The following is a 21,760-nucleotide window of genomic DNA, read 5'->3' on the forward strand; positions in this document are numbered from 1 at the left end:
CATCATGCGAAATGCTGGGCTGGATGACACACAAGCTGGAATCAAGATTGCAGGGAGAAATATCAACAACCTCAGGTATGCAGATGATATTACCTTAATGACAAAAAGCAAGAGGAACTAAGAGACTCTTGATGAGGGTGAAAGAAGAGAGTGAAAGAGCTGGCTTGAAACTCAACATTAAAAAAAAAAACTGATCATGGCATCTGGTCCTATCACTTCATGGCAAATAGATGGGGAAAAGTTGGAAACAGTGATAGATTTTATTTTCTTGGGCTCCAAAATCACCATGGACAGTTACTGCAGTCATGACTAAGAGACGCTTGCTCATTGGAAGGAAAACTAAAACAAACCTAGACAGCATATATAAAAGGCAGAGATATCATTTTGCTGACCAAGGTTCATATTGTCAAAGCTATGGTTTGCCCAGTAGTCACATATGGATGTGAGAGTTGGACCATAATGAAGACTGAGGGCCAAAGAACTGATGCTCCACAAACCATGGAGGCCAGAGAGCAGTGAATGAATGACTGATATACCTTGAAAGATGAAGGTAAAAAGAAAACCTGCCAGCCAGGGTTTCTATTAAATATGTCTAGGGAAATCAAGACACATCCACATTCAAACAAAGCAAAACAGATAAACAAAAACCCACAAACACACAAAAAAACTGACAGACTTCATAACTATTAAAACTACCATACCAGAGAGACTGAAGGGCTAATATGAACTTCAAGTTAAAATAAGAGACACTAGACAGAACTCAAAATCATATGAAGAAATAAAGAATAACAGAAAAGTTAACCACATAGGTAGGTAAAGATAAAATCCTTTAGAAGACTCAGCAGTGGCCACAGGACTGGAAAAGGTCAGTTTTTATTCCAATATCAAAGAAAGGCAATGTCAAACAATGTTCCAACTATCATACAGTTGCACACATTTCACATGCTAGTAAAGCAACACCAAAATCCTTCAAGCTAGGTTCAACCATCCGTCACCCCAAAACTCCCAGATGTGCAAGTAAGATTTAGACAAGGCAGAGGAACCAGAGGAAAAATTGCCAACATCCGTTGGATCACAGAAAAAGCAAGGGAATTAAAAAATCTACTTCTGCTTCAATGATTACACTAAAGCTTTTGACTGTGTGGATCATAACAAACTGTGGAAAATTCGTTAAGAGATAGGAATACCAGACCACCTTACCTGTCTCCTGAGAAACCTTGTATGCAGTAGAAGAAGCAAAAGTTAGAACCAGACATAGAACAACAGATTGCTTCAAAAATGGTTAACAAGTATCACAAAGCTGCATATTGTCCCGCTGCTTATTTAAATTATATGCAGAGTACGTCATGCGAAATGCTGGGCTGGATGACACACAAGCTGGAATCAAGATTGCAGGGAGAAATATCAACAACCTCAGGTATGCAGATGATATTACCTTAATGACAAAAAGCAAGAGGAACTAAGAGACTAAGAGACTCTTGATGAGGGTGAAAGAAGAGAGTAAAAGAGCTGGCTTGAAACTCAACATTAAAAAAAAAAACTGATCATGGCATCTGGTCCTATCACTTCATGGCAAATAGATGGGGAAAGGTTGGAAACAGTGATAGATTTTATTTTCTTGGGCTCCAAAATCACCATGGACAGTTACTGCAGTCATGACTAAGAGACGCTTGCTCATTGGAAGGAAAACTAAAACAAACCTAGACGGCATATATAAAAGGCAGAGATATCACTTTTCTGACCAAGGTTCATATTGTCAAAGCTATGGTTAACCCAATAGTCACATACGGATGTGAGATTTGGGCCATAATGAAGGCTAAGGGCCAAAGAATTGATGCTTTCAAACTATGGCACTAGAGAAGACTCTTGAGAGTCCCTTGGACTGCAAGGAGATCAAACCAGTCAATCCTAAAGGATATCAACCCTGAATATTCATTGGAAGGACTGATGCTGAAGCTGAAACTCCAATACTTTGGCCACCTAATACAAAGAACTGACTCATTGGAAAAGATCCTGATGCTGGGCAAGATTGAGGGCAAGAGGAGAAAGGCGTGACAGAGGATGAGATAAATGGATGGCATCACTGACTCAATGGACAGGAGTTTGAGCAAACTGCGGTAGATAGTGGAGGACAGGGAAGCCTGGGTTGCTGCAGTCCATAGGGTCGCACATAGTCGAGCATGACTTAGTGACTGAACAACAAGGATGTCTAAAATTTAGACACAGGAAAATAACAAGTGTTGTTGAGAATCTGGAGAAACTGGAAGCCTTATGCACCATTGTTTTCGCTGTTGTTCAGTCTTTAAGTCATGTCCGACTCTGCAACCCCATGGACTGTAGCATCCCAGGCTCCTCTGTCCTCCAGTAGCTCCCGCAGTTTGCTCAAATTCAGGTCCACTGAGTTGGTGATGCTACACTGGGGGAATTTAAAATCAAACAGTGGATGTTGAAAATCGTCTGGAGCTTCCTCCAAAGCTTCAACATAGGATTACTACCAGATGTAGTGATTCCACTCTTAGAAATAAAACACCCTCCCCCCACAAAAAAGAAAAAAAAAAAACTTTTAAAGCAGGCATTAGGAAAACCCAGGGACTATGTATTCATAGTAGCATTATTCAAAACAGCCAAAGAGGGAAACAACCCAATTTTCAGGGGACAGAAGGGATAAATGTAAGGTGAACTCTCCATGAAATGGAAGAATATGCAGACAAGGAAAGGAATGTTACAACATGAATCAGTTGGGAAATCACCATTGAAGTGAAATGAGCCACACACAAAAGGACATATATGGTGTGATTCCATTGAAAGGAGATGTCCCAAAAAAGCCAGTCCATCAAGACTGAAAGCCAATTAGTCCTTGACAGGAGATGAGGGTGGGGATGGAGGAGGTGGGAATCAGGAGTGACTTCTTAATGGGTAAAAGATGTCCTTTACGACTTATGGGAACATGTCATAAGAAGATACAGTGGGTGGCTTCCCAAGCTTGTGAATTGGCTTAATGTCACTGAGTGGAACTACGATCATGTCATCCAATCCCATCACTTTTGGCAAATAAATGAGGGGGAAAAAATGGAAACAGTGACAGACTTTAGTTTATTTGGCTCCAAAATCACTGCAGACAGTGACTGCAGTCATGAAATTAAAAGACACTTGCTCCTTGGAAGGAAAGCTATGACCAACCTAGATAACATATTAAAAAGCAGAGACATCACTTTGCCAACAAAGGTCCATCTAGTCAAAGCTATGATTTCTCCAGGAGTCATGTACAAATGTGAGAGTTGGACCATAAAGAGGGATGAGCACCAAAGAATTGATGCTTTTGAATTTCAGTGCTGGAGAAGACTCTTTAGAGTTCCTTGGACAGCTAGGAGATCAACCCAGTCAATCCTAAAGGAAATCAACCCTGAATAGTCATTGGAAGAACTGATGCTGAAGCTGAAGCTCCAATACTTTGGCCACCTAATGCGAAGAGTCAATTCACTGGAAAAGACCCTGCTGCTCGGAAAGATCGAGGGCAGGAGAAGAGGGTGACAGAGGATGAGCTGGTAGGATGGTATCATCGACTCAGTGGGCATGAGTTTCAGCAAACTCTGGGAGACAGTGAAGGACAGGGAAGACTGGCATGCTTCAGTTCATGGGGTTGCAAAGAGTTGAACATGACTGATAGACTGAACGACAAGAATTGAGCAAAAATCTTTATAAATTGGCAAGTTATGTAGTCTGAGAATATCATTAATTTTTTTTTTTGGTTGAACTATAACACTTTTCACACCACGGTAATAAAATCCTTAAGTATTTTGGGGAATGGGAATAAGAAATCCACTGTATAACGTATGCACTGAAGTAAAAAAGCAATATTAACCTTATTGTGATGCACATGTTATACAGGAAAAATAGTGCACTTTTTAAAAGTAAAAAAAAAATAGAATTGAAAAGCATGGCATTGTCTTACATTTTTGAAAATGTATTTTATGTGTACCTAAAGAGGAAAAGGTTGAGTTTTCTTTCCCGAATTTCGTCCCACCTGTAACAATCTGTTGTTTCTGTGGAAGGGAACCAAGTGAACTGGGTACACGGATACTGAGTAGGGAAATGGAAGACCTCAATGGTCCCCAATCAAGTTGTCAGGGACCGTTCTGCCTCTCCCACCTCTCTATCTCAGCTCAGGGTTCCCAAAATGACCACTGGCAAGTGCTTAAGTCCAGTATTCTTTCAGCATGTTTAATCATCCCCTTGAGAGCAGAAACACTGCTAATTGATCTGAACTGCCCCCAGCACCCACAAACGGCCAAAAAAAATGGAGTGTTGTAAGGAGCAGACAATTTAGGACACAAGTTGAGAGTCACATAACTGAGAAGTGCCCAAGCTGAGACTCAAACCCATACCTGTCTTTCAGAAAGTCTCTCTGACTTGAAACCACCAGCCAGCAGTGCAACCTGCTACTAGTGAAGGATGGGGTAGCCTGGAGTGCTGCAGTCCATGGGGTTGCAAAGAGTCAGACGAGACTTAGCAACTGAACAACAACATAAATAGTCTGGATGGCAGGTCCTGGTAAGTCCTTCCCCTTCCTCTACACTAAGAAGCTGCCGAAAGCCTTCATCTGGTTGGTACACAGTGATACAAAAGTCGGTTGGCTCTCCTCTTGTGAGTGGCATGTGGAGCAGCATGGCTTTGTCTTACTCTAGGGTCCCGGGATCAGAGCTGTCCGGGGGCTGTCGCTAACTAAGGGTCACCTCAGAAGAGATGAGTTGGAGCATCCCTGTTTCTTACTCGCCTCCCCCTGACATCCAGGTGTGTTATCCTCACACTTTTCCCCCATGCGTGTCTTTTCCAGTTGACCCTGAGTCCTTGGATCACACTTGCACAAACATCCCTGGCCTCGTGTATCATGGTTCATTGAAAGGAGTATTAATATAAAATGTGTTTGGATTCATGCTAAGGGCAGGTGTCATTTAATAGTGTACCAGCAACAATTAAATGACATTTTAATGTCTTTGTGGAAATGGCAATTCACGAGCCCATATCTCAGCATGGATATTTATATACCTAGGCCTGTCCTCTTAATGATTTTTAGCAGCTCAGTTTATTCACAAACAGAATCTCAAGTGCTTTTAATAATTTTTCTAAGGCAATGGAGTAGATTTTCATTTGAAATCATTTTCCCCCACTGGAACTGGCTCTGTAAACCAATGAGTAAATACAAAGGGGATTTACAGTTGAAATAGATTTTATGTTCTTCAGTTTTTCTTTTCCTTAAGGATGAACACTATAACTCTCCACACTGGTGCTTTCCATTTTCTAGGACTGGTACAGAACTGCTGAGGCCAAAACTTAAAATGAAGACAATTTATTACCAAAAGTTAATTGACAGTGTTAGGGAGAAAACATCTCCATTTGCTACCCAAAGGGTGGAAAGCTTGATCCTTGTACCTGTGAAATTGTTGCTACCCACATAACTGTTTAGGATTCATTTAGTGGTTAACAGAAAAGGATTCTTAGACTTAACAAACAAATGATAAGCAAGATGTGCTGACTGCAACTAGAAAATTTTAGCCTATGGCAATGTATAGGTTTGATGGAGCTAATATTACGTTACTATCATATAACTTAGGTTCCAGTTCTGTCTTCAGCATCGTCAGAGAGCAGGTATTGAAGAGACTTCCGAATATTTGCCAGCTCTTGCTGTTGCTGATTCCAAAAAGGAAAGAAATATTAAACAGTTGAATATTATTTAGATAATTGTTACATACAGTTCATAAAAAAATACCCCAATGTTCACGTCCCTCCATAGTTCTCAGTATTAAACATGCACTACTTACAGCATCCATCACAATTTTGTTTTGCAGCATGGCCATTTCTCGTCTAACTTCACTTTGTTCATCAGTCAGAAGATGTTCATGATCCTTCTGAAACTCCTCCATACTCTAAAACAGAAGGCCTAGTCCAGTGATAAAGCACCACTTTTCATTTCACTTTCTAAACACATACAATTAAATTTCAAAGTAACAACATTTAACAGTCAAAGGATGCTCATTATTTATTTCAAAAATATTGTAACTAAAACATGGAGATTGAAACACCCACTTAAGAAATCCTTCAAATGTTGTATCTGAGTCAAAGATCATTATCATCACACTTTGCTCAAAACAATGAGTTCCTGAACAGCTAAGGTCAAGGTGGACCAAAAAGAAGGAGGAGGCAAAGGAGGAGGAAGGAGAAGAGGAGGAGGAAGAAAGGAAATCACTGACAGTCTCATATCATGAATGCCATAGTTTAAAAATTCTCTGACAAGCTTTCTAAACACCAGGTAACAATTGCACCTATAATGACCAATAATCAATGCAGCATGGTTCCATTAGAGGGAAAAGATGATCTGTCATAGGAACTCATTAAGGTATGGAAAACAAACATGTTCTAAACTTTTACTATTCATTCAGCAAATAGGAATCTGGTGCATCCTATATAAAAAGCATTCTGTTAAGTGCCCTGGAGGAATTAGAAAATGAGTACATAATCTCTTCCTTATTCCAGTGAGAATTAAAAACATGTAAACAGAAAGCAACACAAAAACAGTATAACAATTCAGGAAGCACATTTTGCTGTGGCTGTGTAGTGGAAAATAGGATGGTTTCTGATTTTGTTGGCAAAAGAATAAGATGTCAATAGGTAAAAGAAGGGAATCAAGCCTACTGCCAGGGAGGAGAATATGCAAAGCAAGGAGGTAATGGTGACTTAGTGCAGAGAAAGCAACCAATCTGGACAGGTGGGAGGAGACAAAGAATGTATGGAGGAAATCACAAAGAGAGGGGGATCTTGATATGGGGTACACATTGAACGCCTGAGACTTCAAACTGGGAAGATATTATGATGAGTTTTCAGGAGAGAAGGGATACTATTTGGAGGATCGTATTACAGAAGTGTGAAGGATGGATTGGAGAGGAGAGAAGTCAGGCAAGAGTTTAATAGAACAAGCAAGGGACAATGAGGCCCTGAACCAGGTAGGACAGCAGCAGTGGGAATTCAAAGGAAGAAATTAAAGTACAGTTGCAGAGGTGAAAATTGCAGGGCCAAGTAATAGCTGGGTGGGAAGGACAAGGTACTTAGGGGAGTCAAAGACAACACTGAAGTCACCAACCTGATATCTTCTTTGGTACTTTATCAAACCTTCACATCAATTAATAGTCAATTATCAGGGAGCATTAGAATAACACATTTGTTCCCTTGGAGACACTTCTACAATAACGCTTTTGCACTAAATGATTCTAAAGTTCTTTAAGGGATATTTATTTTAAAATTCTTTTACTAGTTGAGTGACATATTAATATGTATTTGAGCAAGGTAATGAAATGGAACATCCCATCAAAATAAGAAGGGGTGTATATCTGGGATTCCATTGCCTCCTGAATAAGTATGCATCTGTATGAAGCAGAGAACAGCGTCATGAAGGCAATCTGCTAGTGGGAGAATGGCATGGTAGATGATTCTCAATTCATAAGCTTTTTCTCCTCCTCTGGCTTTTTCACACTGCTATGCATTCCAGGCTTCCTCCTGTGACTACTCATTTGCATATAAAGGCATTTTTAGTCACTGTAGCAATTCTGCATTGTCAAGTAATTATCTTCCAATTAAAATAAATACATTAAAAACTAAAAGCAAATATGCCAAAGAACACTCACATAATATATTTGAAAATAAAAGATATACTCAGAAAGTACAATTGCTACTTACTATTTTACACACACCACTGAAGTAAACAGAAGTAAAATATATTAGGACTTAATCGCTGACTTCCTACTTTCCTGATAGTTGTCACTGATCTCCCAAAAAACTGACTGCTGAATATAAAATTAGGATTAAAGTATCGATTTTAATCACGATTTTAATCACGTCTCTTTCTAGGTAATATTCCCAATGTATCATTTCCTACTTTAAGTAATATCACAAAGCTAATAATAAATCCTAAAAATAAAAATTAATTAATTAAAAACAAATAAAAATAGAAATAAATTTAGCATTCATGTTCACCCAAAATCAATTCCTCCAAATGGAAAATGCAGAAGAATTTAAAACGTTATCGCCAAAATACTGTTACCAAAACTACAAAAGAATCTAACTTCTACTTCAAAATAGACATTATGTTTTATAAGAATGAATTGCATTACCAAAAACAACAGACCTTTAAGAACTGGTCGTATAAGTTAAAAAATTTTTTCAGCCTCTGTCTCTGAACAATTCTTGCTGCTTGAAAAATCTTTTGCTGCTCACGAAACAAATTCTACAAGTAGGAAAGAAAAGACGTTGAGATAAAATGCAGTTAATTTAATATTTAGCAACGTGTAATTCTACAGGACATTAAAAGGATTATTCTTTAAATCAATTTTTTAACATTTTCTGTGCTAAATTTTAAAACAAAGCTTAGATGTTTGTGCTTCCACCAATATACAAACAAATGAAATGATACTATTCATCGATCATTGAGAAGGCACTTTCTTTCTTGTTTAACGTATTTTGTTGAGGTAAAATTGGTTTATAGCATTGAAGGTAATCATTTGTATGGTGATAGATGGGAAAAAAATCTTTCCTGGTGAGGATGCTGTGGTGCATAAGGAAGCAGAAATACAATGCTCTACACAGGAAATGTCCTTCTTTGCCCATATTCAAAACATCCATCTTAATTCTTGGTAGCTACAAAATTTACAAACAGTTTTCACCGCCATCTCTTTATCAAAAATAAATGAAATCTATGCAATTATCCTATTTAACAGCAATTAAGAGAAAAATTCTTTCCTAACAACATTGAAACATGTAGTAATTCTTGGCCATTCAATATACCAGATGAACCTTTCAATAATGCAAAACTTTGAGTTCTTTGACCTGATCTCCAGAAACAATTCTGTCCTCTCCCCTAGTTTAGCCATTCACTTACATTTCCTTATCCTAGATTCTGTCACCAACAACTGCAAAATCTATATAAGAGGAAGAACCGCAAACTCATACAGGAACTATCTGTCAGGCCCTGCTCTGAAAGACGTTAAGTGAACTTAACACTTAGGAACTCATTGGTGAAGGGGAGGACTGGAGGGGAGAAAGCGGGGTTGGGGGGCGGGGAAGGCTGCACTGAGTGGATTGTGGGATCTCAGTTTCCCAACCAGGGATTGAACCCTGGCCAAGGCAGTGAAAGCCCTGAATCCTAACCACTAGACCACCAGGGAACTCCCTTAGGAACTCATCCTCAAGGCAAACCTATGATGTAGGTACTCTTATTACACCCCATTCATACATGAGGACACTGAGACCTGTCAGAGATACATAATCTGCCCATGGCTCCATAGCCAGTAATTGGACAAATCAGAATTGGATCCCAACATTATGACTCCAGAGCCCAGGGTCTTGACCACTGTACTATATACTGTTTGCCCATTTTTCCCATCAGGTAACCTCTACCTCCTTATGTTGGCAGCTCACTCCCCTTTGTACTGTGTCTCAGTACCCTACCAGGACCTGATATCTACATTTGAATTGAACATTTTTCACTGCCCCCTTTCTCCACCCCCTGCCCTGTATCCTCCTTCTGAGTTAAGGCCATGGTCATTCACTATACCTACACCCTTGCACTTACACCTTACCCCCTTTTCACTCTGTCAACATGCTTAGCTCACCCTAACCCTGGAAAATCCAACTCTCCAGCTGCTCAGCCACAACCACACAGACAGGTCTTATTTTAGATTCGTGATCGCCATGACGCTCATCTAAGTTGGACTGTACTGCAGCTTGGCAATGGTATTTCCGTGGTCCATCCACTGACCCACTGTGAGGAAACAATTCCAGGTTCTCTCCTCTGCCCTCAAAAGGCAACACCTCCTCCACCATCCTTACCCCTAACTGTGACAGAGGTCAGTCCGGTAAGAGTAAACCATGCCCTGACTGCAATGGCTGGTTATGGAATAGGCAAATGATCCAAACTAGATGAGTGATAGTCTTCCGAAAGAACTTCCTGCCAAGCCACAGAACAAGATTTTCTCGGTCCACTGGGGTTTGGGCTTCCCTGGAGGCTCAGATGGTAAAGAATCTGCCTGCAGTGCGGGAAACCTGGGCTCGATCCCTGGGTTGGGAAGATTCCCTGGAGGAGGGCATGGCAATCCACTCCAGTATTCTTGCCTAGAGAATCCCCGTGGACAGAAGAGCCTGGCAGACTGCAGTCCATGGGGTCACAAAGAAGTCAGACACGACTGAGAGACTAAGCACAGCACACTGGAGTTTACTAAACTGAGAGCACGTTTAGGATTGCAAGACTCTACCTTACAGACCTCATGGAAAAATCCTACTAGGAGATAGAGACAGAGCCCAAATGACCCTGCCTGAGAAACTTTCGATAAGGCCTGAAACTCTGCTTTTGTACTCTGGTAAATTTCAGACACTTGGAACTGCAAGAATCCAAACCAAGAGAGGGAGTAAAGACCAGGGGCTTTTGTGAGTGTGGTGTGTGCCTGTACTTCTCTGATTTTCTGTGATCCGGGTCCAACCACATAGGCAGCAGTGGGGCCCTGGTTCAGGTCTATGGGTCTAAGACATGACCAGGCTCTCCATTAAACTTGAGACTTGGTTACAAAGCATGCGTGCATGCTAAGTCGCTTCTGTCGTGTTCAACTCTTTGCAACCCTATGGGCTGTAGCCCGCCAGGCTCCTCTGTACATGGGATTCTCCAGGCAAGGATACTGGAGTGGGTTGCCATGACCTCCTCCAGGGAATCTTCCCGACCCAGGGATTGAACTCGTCCCTCTTAGGTCTCCTGCATTGGCAGGCAGGTTCTTTGCCACGAGCGCCACCTCTTGAGAAGCCTCTTGGTTACAACAGATTAATTAGAAAGTTAAGCCTGATACCAACAGCTAGTTTTTCTTCTTCCTCCTTGGTTTCCTGCACGCTTATATCCCACTCCAGAAACAAAGTCAGAAACTGCTGAGAATATTCACGATAAAGCTTCTGCCTGTAAAACGTAATAATGAGCAATGTCATACTTCATATTGCTAAGAAAAAAGTAAACACATTCAAAACGAAACTGATTTGACACAAATTATACTATAAAGGGAGAAGGGAATAATTGCAGCTGAAAATTTCCGATGGGAAATGGCAAAACAAAATGGATGATTTACTCTCATTCCCTCAGTACTTGTCCCCAACTGTCTAAGAGGGATGCGATCTCACATGCCTTAGCTCTTGAGAACTAAGGAAGATTTAATGCAGTATAAACTTCCCCCCAAATGCATTTTATCTGTAAGTTTTTTTTTTCATTTTCACTTATTGAATGATAAAGAGATTCAATGAAGATATCATATAAGTTTTCTAAACAGGAATATTTCACTTCCCCCGCCCTCACCCTGTCACAATAAAGATTTTGCACAAAAGAAAAGTGGACCCGATGATGATAAATTTTGAAGTTATTCAAATATAAGATTAACTCTTTCCACACAATTGAATACAGCTAAATATCACAAGACACTTCTCTTTTATTCATCTAGCATATTCCAAGAACGAATATAATTTTTTCTTAAATACTAACAAAATTCAGCTATAATTTTAAAGCAGAAAATAGGTTACCATTATTGACCTTTAGTAATACCTCTCTTTTCAATTAAGGTGTAAGGTTATAGGACTAAAGGAAGTATTGACGTCAATAAAAATCAAACTGCATATATTTCTCAACAGAGACACCAATTAATAGAGGATAACAGCATTATTTTAATTAAGCTGGACTCACAAACACTCACCCAGGTCCTGGCTCTAAAAACCAACAATGTTTGTTACCTTTGCTCCTCCTGGGTTTTCCAAACATGCTCAATTATCAGGTTAATGCTTTGGACAGAAGCATTGGTATTCATTATAAATCTTTTTCTCTTTGCATGAAGAAGCTTCTTAATATCATCTATATCAAACATATATATTTCCACTTAGTATTGATTCAGTAGTATTGGAAATACAATCACCATTTTAAAAAGGCATATGTCAAAACTCAAGTATGCATTTCCCTTTTTTCTGTATAATATTTCAGTTACTAGCACCTCAATTCTAGTCTTTATAACTGGGGGTGGTCTTAAGATGGTGGAGGAATAGGATGGGAAGACCACTTTCTCCTCCACAAATTCATTGAAAGATCATTTGAACTCTGAGCAAATTTCACAAAACAACTTCTGAACGCCGGCAGAGGACACCAGGCACCCAGAAAGGCAGCCCACTGTCTTCAAAAGGAGGTAGGACAAAATATAAAAGATAAAAAGAGAGGCAAAAGAGTTAGGGATGGAGTGCCATCCCGGAGAGAGAGTCATAAAAGAGAAGTTTCCAAACACCAGGAAACCCTCTCACCAGCGAGTCTGTGGGGCATTTTGGAATCTCAGAGGGCAACATAACTGGGAGGAAAAATAAATAAATAAATAAATAAAACCCACAGATTACGTGCCTACTGGCAACTTCCAGTGGAGAAGTAGCCCAGTCGCTCACATCTGACACCAGCAAGTGGGGGCTGAACAGGGAGGCACGGGCTGCATTGCTTAGGGTAGGGACCAGGCCTGAATGACCTGAGGACAATCTGAGGAAGCTAAAGTGAGATAGCAACCCAAACAGAGGAATAGCCAGAGAAAGAGAAAAGGAGAGAGAGAGAGAACTTTCCTGTGAAAAGCTCTAACCTAAGGCACTGCTGGGCCCACTCACAGAACAAAGGACTGAGCGAATACCAGAGGAAAGCTAGCCGGCTGCGGACCAGCCAGAGCCAGAAAGGGGCAATCTTGGCCCCAGAGATGGCATCCTCTACCAAACTGTGAGCAGGCTCCCAGTTGCTAACCAAGTCTTCCTGGGATCCTAGAAGGTTGACATCCTATGGGAGGGTCACAGCCAGAGATCAGCTCCCCAGAAGAGACACACAGCACAGCTGAGATGGTGCTCCCACTGTGCACCCAGGAAACCAAGCAGCTGGGACAGGAGAGGTGATAAGACGTCCCACCCAGCTGGGGAGAGTGCACTCGCCAAGCACCTGGTCGCCTGTGCTGCTCAGACCTGGGAAGGGCACAAAACGCATGCCCAACGGAGTCTGCGCCTTTTTGGAGTACTTGAGAACCTGAACCTGAACAGCTTAGACCTGGGAAGTGCACACAACCCAGGGCCCACTTTAGACAGTTCCCCTGCAGAGCAACCTGGAACCTCAGCAGTGTAGACTGGGAAAGCACACACGCCGTGAGCAGGGGCAAACCCAGTGCGGCTGAGACCCTGCGAGTGCTCCCCACACACGCCAGTGATATTTGTTTGCAGTGTTCCTCCCTCCCTACAGCACGACTCAATAAGTGAGCCTAAATAAGTGACCACCACCGCCCCCTTGTGTCAGGGCAGAAATTAGACACTGAAGAGACTTGCAAACAAAAGAAGCCAAAATAAACAGAGGGAACCGCTTTAGAAGTGACAGGTGGAACAGATTAAAACCCTGTAGTTAGCACTGACTACATTGGAAGGGGCCTATAGAACTTGAGAAGTATAAGCTGAAACAAGGAACTATCTGAAACTGAAGTGACCCCCACACTGCCCACGACAGCTCCAGAGAAATTCCTAGATATATTTTTACTATTGTCATTTGTTTTATTTTTAATTTTTTTAAATTTTGAAGTCCTTTATTACTCCCTTAATTTTCATTTTTGTAACCTACTATTACCTTGCAAAAAAGACCCCATTTTTAAAGCAAATTTCATATATATTATTTTTATAATTTTTGTGATTTTATTTTGTTTTTTTAATATCGCATTTTTGAAAGTCTAACTTCTACTCTAGATTTTTAATCTTTGCTTTTTGGTATTTGTTATCAATTTTGTACCTTTAAGAATCCAATCTCCAGTACCATTTTTACTTAGGAGTGTGATTACTGGCTTGATTGCCCTCTCCCCCTTTTGACTCCCCCTTTTCTCCCCTAGGTCATCTCTATCTCCTCCCTCCCCCATCTCATCTCTACTAAACTCTGTGAACCTCTTAGGGTATTGAGGGCTGTGGAGAACACTTAGTGAACTGATTACTCGCTAGATCTGTCTCTCTCCTTCTGAGCCCCCCCTTCTTCTCCTGGTGACCTCTATCTCCTTCCTCCTTCTTCTCTTCTCTTTGTAACTCCGTGAACCTCTCTGGATATTCCAGGCTGTGAAGAGCACATAGGGATTTAATTACAGGCTAGATTGCTCTCTCCCCTTGTGATTCCCCCTCTCCTCGTCCTGGTCAACTTTATCTCCCTCCTCCCTCTACTCTTCTCTATGTAATTCTGTGAACCTCTCTCAGTGTTTCAGACTGTGGAGAATCTTTTCTCCATTAACCTAGATGTTTAATCATCAGTGCTGTATGGATGGAGAAGTCTTGAGGCTACTGTAAGAATAAGACTGAAAACCAGAGGCAAGAGGCTTAAATCCAAAACCTGAGAACACCAGAGAACTCCTGACTCCAGGGAATATTAATCGATAAGAGCTCTTCCAAAAGCCTCCATACCTACACTGAACCCAAGCTCCACCCAAGAGCCAAGAAGTTCCAGAGCAAAACATACTACCCAAATTCTCCAGCAACACAGGAACATAACCATGAGCTTTAACATACAGGCGGACCAAAAGAAAGCAAACCGATAAACATCTCAAAACTCACTACTGGACACTTCATTGCACTCCAGAGAGAAGAAATCTAGCTACACCCACCAGAACACCGACGCAAGCTTCCCTAATGAAGAAACTTTGACAAGCCACCCATCCAATCCCACCCACAGTGAGGAACCTCCACAATAAAAAGGAACCACAAACTGCCAGAATACAGATAGGACACCCAAAACACAGCAATCTAAACAAGATGAAAAGGCAGAGAAATACTCAGCAGGTAAAGGAACATGATAAAAGCACACCAAACCAAACAAAAGAGGAGGAGATATGGAGTCTACCTGAAAAAGAATTCAGAATAATGATAGTAAGAATGATCGAAAATCTTGAAAACAAAATGGAGTTACAGATAAACAGCCTGGAGACAAGGATTGAGAAGATGCAGGAAATGTTTAACAAGGACCTAGAATAAATAAAAAAGAGTCAATCAATAATGAATAATGCAATAATTGAGATGAAAAACACTCTGGAGGGAACCAACAGTAGAATAACTGTGGCAGAAGATAGGATAAATGAGATGGAAGATAGACTGGTGTAAATAAATGAAGCATAGAGGAAAAAAGAAAAAAAGAATTAAAAGAAATGAGGACAAACTCACAGACCTCTGGGACAATGCCAAACGCCCCAACATTTGAATCTTAGGAGACCCAGAAGAAGAAGACAAAAAGAAAACAAACAAAACACTCATAACAAAACACTTATAAAAGCTGGGTTTGGGTAAATTTATAAAATATCCTCCATATCAAAGGACACATTCTGATGTATTCTTGTTACAACTCAATAGGTAAATCACACATCATCATTCTATTTTTGAAGTGTCCAAAAGAGAAAAAAAAAAATAAACGCAAAGGCAAGAAAACGATTTTTTAAATTCAGTCAATGAGGATTTTAGGTATTTTTGAGTTAAAGACAAAGATCATGAAGAATTTAAGGAAATAAAGGAATTTATTCAAAAACACTTTCTAAATCCATTCATAAGGGAAAAATGGGGAGTCTGTCTTACATCAGTTTTAAAAAGAAGGTTTGCAGTTTGCAAAATGTTCAATATTTATAAAAATGCTTTCCTAAACATTTGATTGTATGTTATTGATCTACCATGAATTGTTACTTTCCAGAGATTGTGACAAGCTACACAATTTTATACATCCAGTTTATCTTGCGTAATAATCAGTTTATGAGACAGCTCCCACTCAAACATCTTGCTTGTATGAAGGATCCATTTAGAGGACTCAGAAACTGACATAGGCTCTTTGTTAAGAGTCTCTTCCTGTAACCCAGTTAATGTAATTGATATCTAAAAGAACAATTTTAAACTTTTAAGTTTATGGTTCTGATCTTACATCACCAGCATGCTAGCAAAGTTCCTTTTAGTTCTCCACTGCACAGTTAATGTAAATATAACAATAGAGACGTATTTTACAGGATTAAATATAAAATTCTGTATGCACCAAAGAAAAGAAAAAGGAATGTCACACAAAATAGGTAGAGGAAATTAAAAATTGATATTAAAGAAGGATATATTCCTTACTCTGAGATACAAGTAGGAAAAACATTGTTTCATTCACATTCTTCTAATATCCCACAGTCCATCAAATGCACCCATGTATAAAATAAAAGCATTGCTCTGACCTCACCACTGGTAGCACCATTCTCTCCACATCCACAGTAAAAAGGGAAACTAAAGAAACCTATGAAGCCAAATCACACTAAACACGTAGGGAAGATCCTGAATCTGAGAACAAGGTATTAACATTTCCTATGATATAGAGTTTTAAAGCAATTTACTTTCACTACAGTATCTCCTAAAGCATACCTTCAAATTTTTTCAGCATATCCTGTAATTCATTCCTGTAAAGAAATCACATGAACTTTTAAATTAAGGGTACCTAAAACACCATACTGGTTTTGGAAGAAACGTGTCACGCCAAGTGTTTTACATACAATACTTGCTACAAGAGCCCACCTTTACTTTTCTTAAAGTACCTTATAAGGCAAGCCCAAATTCCTTTAAACATGTTACCTCACATCTTCCATAAATGCTGCTTGCAAAGGACTTTCTTCTTCATGGATATCAATCACTGACCTGTTTGCTGCATGGAAATAAAATGGGAAAAGGTTTAAGGCTGACATATGGCATTTTGGTCAGGTTTCCTGAAGAAACAGCTGCACTGTGGAAGGGTCCAGGATTTGCAACAACGAAAGCATCTTAAAGCAGACGTCTCAGAGGAATCGTGTATGTGAAGGTCAGATGAAGTTAGATCAGGGGCCAGGACCACTTTTTGGAGACAGCGTTACAAGCCTTTCAGGGTTTACCAGCAGCGGGAAAAAAACATGTAGCACTCAGGGAAATGATTCGGAAAGAAGGACATGCAAGCTGTTATGAAGGAGAGCTGCTAGGAAGCTTACAGGGCAGTTCCAGTTTGGGATATGAGGCTGAACTGGGCAGCCTCCGGTACATGACACAGCTTGGCACACACATGGCTTTCCCTGCTTACTATGTGGAGGACTGGGAAGCAATGACCCAAGGGACACTGCCCATCCCCCCCCCATTACTCTGCCCTCGCCCATGTGCTGTGATCTGCAAAGGTTTCCGACAGACCATCCCTTGGCAAACACTCTCTGGCTCACTCAGCTCTCTTCTCTCCTGACTCCCAGAGTCACAGGCTGCCATATCATGAGCCTCCATCGGGGCATCCTGAGTCTCCTTCGAGGCATCCTTAACCCTCCTGAGACGCTTCCTCTGAGGCCTCTCCATCTACTCGAGTCTTCCGAGGTATAGACAGCACGCCTGCACCCTGGGAGCACAAACGTAAAGACACAGATGGCCCCAGGGTCAACGAGCAATGGCCGGCACGGGTCCTCCGCGGCAGATCAGGGTGTGTGCTTCCTCCTGTCCCTTGTTGGACCAGGAGCTGATGAAGCACGCAGTGATTGTGACCCCCTCCCCTCAGCACTGCAATGGAGGACTGGCTCCTGCACCGCCCCTCACAGCCCCGTGCTGCCCACAGACATCTGAGTGTCAAGACCCTCTGGGGACAGAGTGTCAGGACCCCACGTGGGGACAGAGGCTGACCCCTGTGCCTTGCATCCCCACGGATCCGGTGCCAGGGGGGGTAGGCCTGGCCACAGGCAGGACAAACCTGAGTGTCCCTCCATAGGGGTGGGGAACAAACCGTTCAGCACCTGTCCAGGCACAGTCGGGTTGGGGGCCTTCCCGACACGCCATCTGGACCCCAGATGACCTCAGGGCACTGGCCCATCCTTTCTGCCCGGTCACTGGGCAGGAAGGACAGACCTGGGTGGATGATGCCTGCCCACCCTCTGAGACTCTCCTGGGTTGTGGGGACCGACAGCTCTCCCCAAACCCCGCCTGCTGGCCCAGCCCTTGGGGTCCTCCTTCTGCCCGGCTGGAGGCCGAGGGGAAGCCTTGGGGACATCGCCTCAGAGGCCAGCCTGGCTGCCACAGCCCCACACTCTGATTCCTTCAAGTCTGAGAAGATGGCGCCGCCCCTCCCCCAGCCCTGCTCACGGTCATGTGGTGCCGCCGGCCTCCCTGAGGGTCCCTCTGTCCCCCTCTTGGATCCCTCTGCCTGTCCCTCCCTCCCTCCATCCTTCATCCACACAGGGTGAGCTCCTCACCACAATCTCCAAACTGCGAACCTCACACCGCACACGGGACGCTCCTCTCAGGACCTCGGGACAGCACGGAAGTAACCGGCCTCGCCTGAGAGGGAGCAGCGCCGATTGGCTGGCACAGTGCGCATGCGGGAGGCGGGGCCTGGGCCTCACCCCGCCCCTTACAGAACAGCCCTCCGGGGGGGGTGGGGGGTGCTCAGGCTGGGGACCCACGCTGCGGCTCTCCATGTTCTGTCTGCAGAGGACACTGCCCTTGCGGGCCGTTTTCCTGGGAAATCACAGAAGGCCAGGGGAGTGAGGAACAGGTGCTCCAGCCTCCGCCTGCCTGATGAAGGAGCATTTACCAACCCCTAGTCACTCTCCTCCTGATTTCCGTTCCACTCACTCCCTTCCGCTTGCAGACGAAGAGCCATCCTCCAGGGTGTCTTGTATAAACCACAACCCTCCATTTTCAGGTTTGGATTTTCCTTTCTTTCTTTTTTTTTTTTTTTAAAGACACTGTTACCTAATCCTTAAATAGCCTTGCTTACTTATGTTGTCTGCAAATCACCGTCAATTGTATCAGGTTCTCTGTGGTCTTCCGCCACTTCCTCTTTGCATCACTCGACATTGTGGCAGTATCAACCAGTATCTACAGTGTGACCTGTCTCCACCGGGCTTTCTCTTTCCCTGCCCTGTCATGTACCCTTGTGGAGCCACGCCTCCCTTTGTCCCTCCATTTTTCTTCTTGTCCCTGGACATCTGCATGCTTTCCACTTGAGAGCCCTTCAGAGCACCGATGCAAGCAGTGTTCTGGTGTCTAGCCCATGTGCAATACTCATTTCAGTGTTTAAGGGAGTGGGATGGCTAGGTCATAGGCTCACTGAGTGCAGGGAAACTGTCTCCATCTTCTGCCTCCACCAGTGGGTTTAGTCTATTGTTCTGTGATCTCACCAAATACTTGATGGAGTCAGGTTTCTTGCCTGTTGCCACTAGTGGGTGTAAAATTACATCTGGAAATATCTTCCTTTACATGTCTGCAGTCGCTCATAAAGTGGAGCTCCCATGTGTGTGTCTCTGTGTGTGCATGTGGGTGTGCTTATTGGTCATTTCACTTTCCTTTTCTGTGACAGATCTCCTGGCATCATGACCTTTAATCATTTGGATCAGATGACTTCATTACAGATACACGTAGAAGCTTTTCACATATTCCAGATTTCAGTTTTGTGACATTGCCTTTTGATTGTAATAAAACATAAATAGTTCACGTTTTACTTTGTTAGCCATTTTTAGGTATAGCGTTCAGTGTCATGAAGTGACACCACCACTTCTGCCTTTAGGATTTGTTTCTTTCCAAACTGAAACTCTGTACACATTAAACACTTATTGTCAAACCCCTCCTCCTCCCAAGCCCTGGCAACCACCATTTTACTTTCTGTCTCTGTAAATGTGCCTACTCTGGATACTTCATATATGCACTATTTATATTTTATGGCCAGGATATCTCACTGAGCATATCTTTGATTTCATCCATATTGTAATGCATGTCAGAATTCCTTTCCTTTTTAATGGCAAAGAATAATCATTGTTGGTGTATATCACATGGTTTCCTCATTCATCTGTTGATGGACAAATACTAATGCTGTACAAGCACAGGCATACAAGTATCTCTTTGAGTCTCTCATTTCACTTTTTTTGGGTGTACACCCAGAAGTGGTATTTCTGGATCAGATGGTCATTATAGTATCAATTTTTTGAGTAACTGCATGCTGTTTTCCATAAGGGCCACACCATTTTACATTTCGAACAGTGAAGCACAAAGTTTCCAACTTCTCCACAGCCATGCCAACAGCTGTTATTCTGTGGATTTCTGGTAACAGGCATCCTGATGAATGTGAAGTGTGATTTTGAATTGCGTTTCCCTAATCATTAGCCATATTGAGCATCTTTTCATGGGCTTATTGGTCATTTGCACATTTTCTTAAGAGAAATGTCTACTGAAGTCACTTGCCAATTTTTTATTCATGTTGTGTTGTTGCCATGGTGGTGGTAGTAGTTGAGTTGTGGGAGCTCTTTATGTATTTTGGATTTGAATCTCTTATCAGATAGATTTTGGGCAATTATTTTCTTCCATTCCATGAGTTGCCTGGTCTCTCTTGATAATGTCCTTTGATGTGCAAAAGCTTTGAATTTTGGTATAGTCCAATTTATCAATTTTTTTCCTTTTCCTGACTCCTGGGTCTTTTGAAATAAAATACTCTTAACCCTAAAATCATCAAAGTGTTCTCCTATATTTAATTAGACTCATTTTAAGACAGTGCTTTGCCTTTTTAAGTCTTTGTTTGTGTAGACTTGATTTGAGGGCTGGTGTCAGAGATCTGATTGCTTGCTTTTTTTCCTCCCATGGAAAAATGATGGTACCATCCTCATTTATTGAGTGGTGTACACTTTCCCCACTATTAACAATGCTATGTCTGTCATATGTCCAGTTTCTCTATGTTCCTGCTTCTGCTTCTCTAGCCCTTTACACCAGCCAGTTTATTTATCACGTGCCAAAACCACAGCTAGTAATAAAACGAAGATTCCAAGTTGGATCTGTCAAACTCTGAATCCTCAGGTATTAGCTACACTCCGATGCCTAAGACTCTTCAGTGATTCCTCCAACCCTCCACGAGAGGGTCTACCCTACATATGAGAACCCTTGACATCTTATCTCATTTAACTCACCTTTTGTCATCTCCAAATACAACTTCCTGCAGTTTCCTCAGGCACATCTTTGCTGTTTTGTGTCACTGGGCCTTTGAAGGTGCTCAGCCAACTCCTCTGTGGAATCTTGGTTGGCACTCCTTCCTTTGCCTACCACTGTGGCTTACAGCCTCTCTCCTCTCATTACACTGTAGACCAGTCAACTGTGTGCTGCAGAAACTGTACTGTTTTGCCTCACTTTGACCATTAGGCTGGAAACCTGCCTAATTCCAGCAAGCAGATTTAGAATTTGTAATTTAAATAGATCAGTGTTTACCCATAAATAAAACCAACATTTCTGTAAGCTTTACTGCCTTTTGAAAGTATACAAACTCATGATTCATTTAATTATATTAATAATCCTCTGGAAGATGAATTAGTGTAAGCTCACTTTATAATTTGGGATACTGAGGATCAAAGAGTAGAAATATTTACCCAAGTTCATAGAGCTGCACTGTAGAGCTAGACTGTAGAGTGTGACTATAGACATGGAAGTCCTTTATCAAGTTATCATTTTCAGTGTAAATTTCAAAACAAATTGGTCAAGGAAGGGTGCTGTCCTTGACACTTTGAAGTACAAGTAAAAGTTGTGAAATGATAAACCTAATGAAGAGTTCATGCAGATCAGATCAGGTGAAAGAAAAGAGTTGGTTCTTGATAGAACTTAGGTCAATGGTCCAGGAACCTGAAAGTAGAGTGCATTCAAATTTTCAGGGAGATTCTGATTCCTTGTGTCTGGCACG

General features: G+C 41.8%; 1 protein-coding gene across 1 annotated transcript; it reads right to left on the reverse strand.

Annotated features, from left to right (window-relative positions):
* Positions 1 to 5,386: 5,386 nt before the first annotated feature.
* LOC122435451 (synaptonemal complex protein 3-like) lies at positions 5,387 to 18,402 on the reverse strand. Its single transcript, XM_043459632.1, has 9 exons — positions 18,297 to 18,402; positions 17,286 to 17,452; positions 16,678 to 16,747; positions 16,471 to 16,505; positions 11,803 to 11,920; positions 10,885 to 10,984; positions 8,177 to 8,275; positions 5,820 to 5,924; positions 5,387 to 5,688 (listed from the first exon to the last, which is right to left on the reverse strand). The coding sequence occupies exons 2-9, from the start codon at positions 17,410 to 17,412 to the stop codon at positions 5,608 to 5,610; spliced, it is 735 nt and encodes a 244-aa protein (XP_043315567.1). The 5' UTR covers positions 17,413 to 17,452; positions 18,297 to 18,402; the 3' UTR covers positions 5,387 to 5,607.
* Positions 18,403 to 21,760: the final 3,358 nt, after the last annotated feature.

This window comes from Cervus canadensis, chromosome X, assembly GCF_019320065.1.
Source record: "Cervus canadensis isolate Bull #8, Minnesota chromosome X, ASM1932006v1, whole genome shotgun sequence".
Lineage (NCBI taxonomy): Eukaryota > Metazoa > Chordata > Mammalia > Artiodactyla > Cervidae > Cervus > Cervus canadensis.

What these genes read in the sequence shown, in the direction of transcription:
- LOC122435451 (XM_043459632.1), bottom strand. Translation starts at nt 17,412, where the DNA reads ATGGAGAGGCCTCAGAGGAAGCGTCTCAGGAGGGTTAAGGATGCCTCG. An exon ending in TCAGGAGAGAAGAGAGCTGA is followed by an intron (nt 16,748 to 17,285) that starts GTGAGCCAGAGA and finishes ATTTCCATGCAG; the next exon opens with CAAACAGGTCAGTGATTGAT. An exon ending in AGGAAGAAGAAAAACTAGCT is followed by an intron (nt 8,276 to 10,884) that starts GTTGGTATCAGG and finishes TCCTACTTGTAG; the next exon opens with AATTTGTTTCGTGAGCAGCA.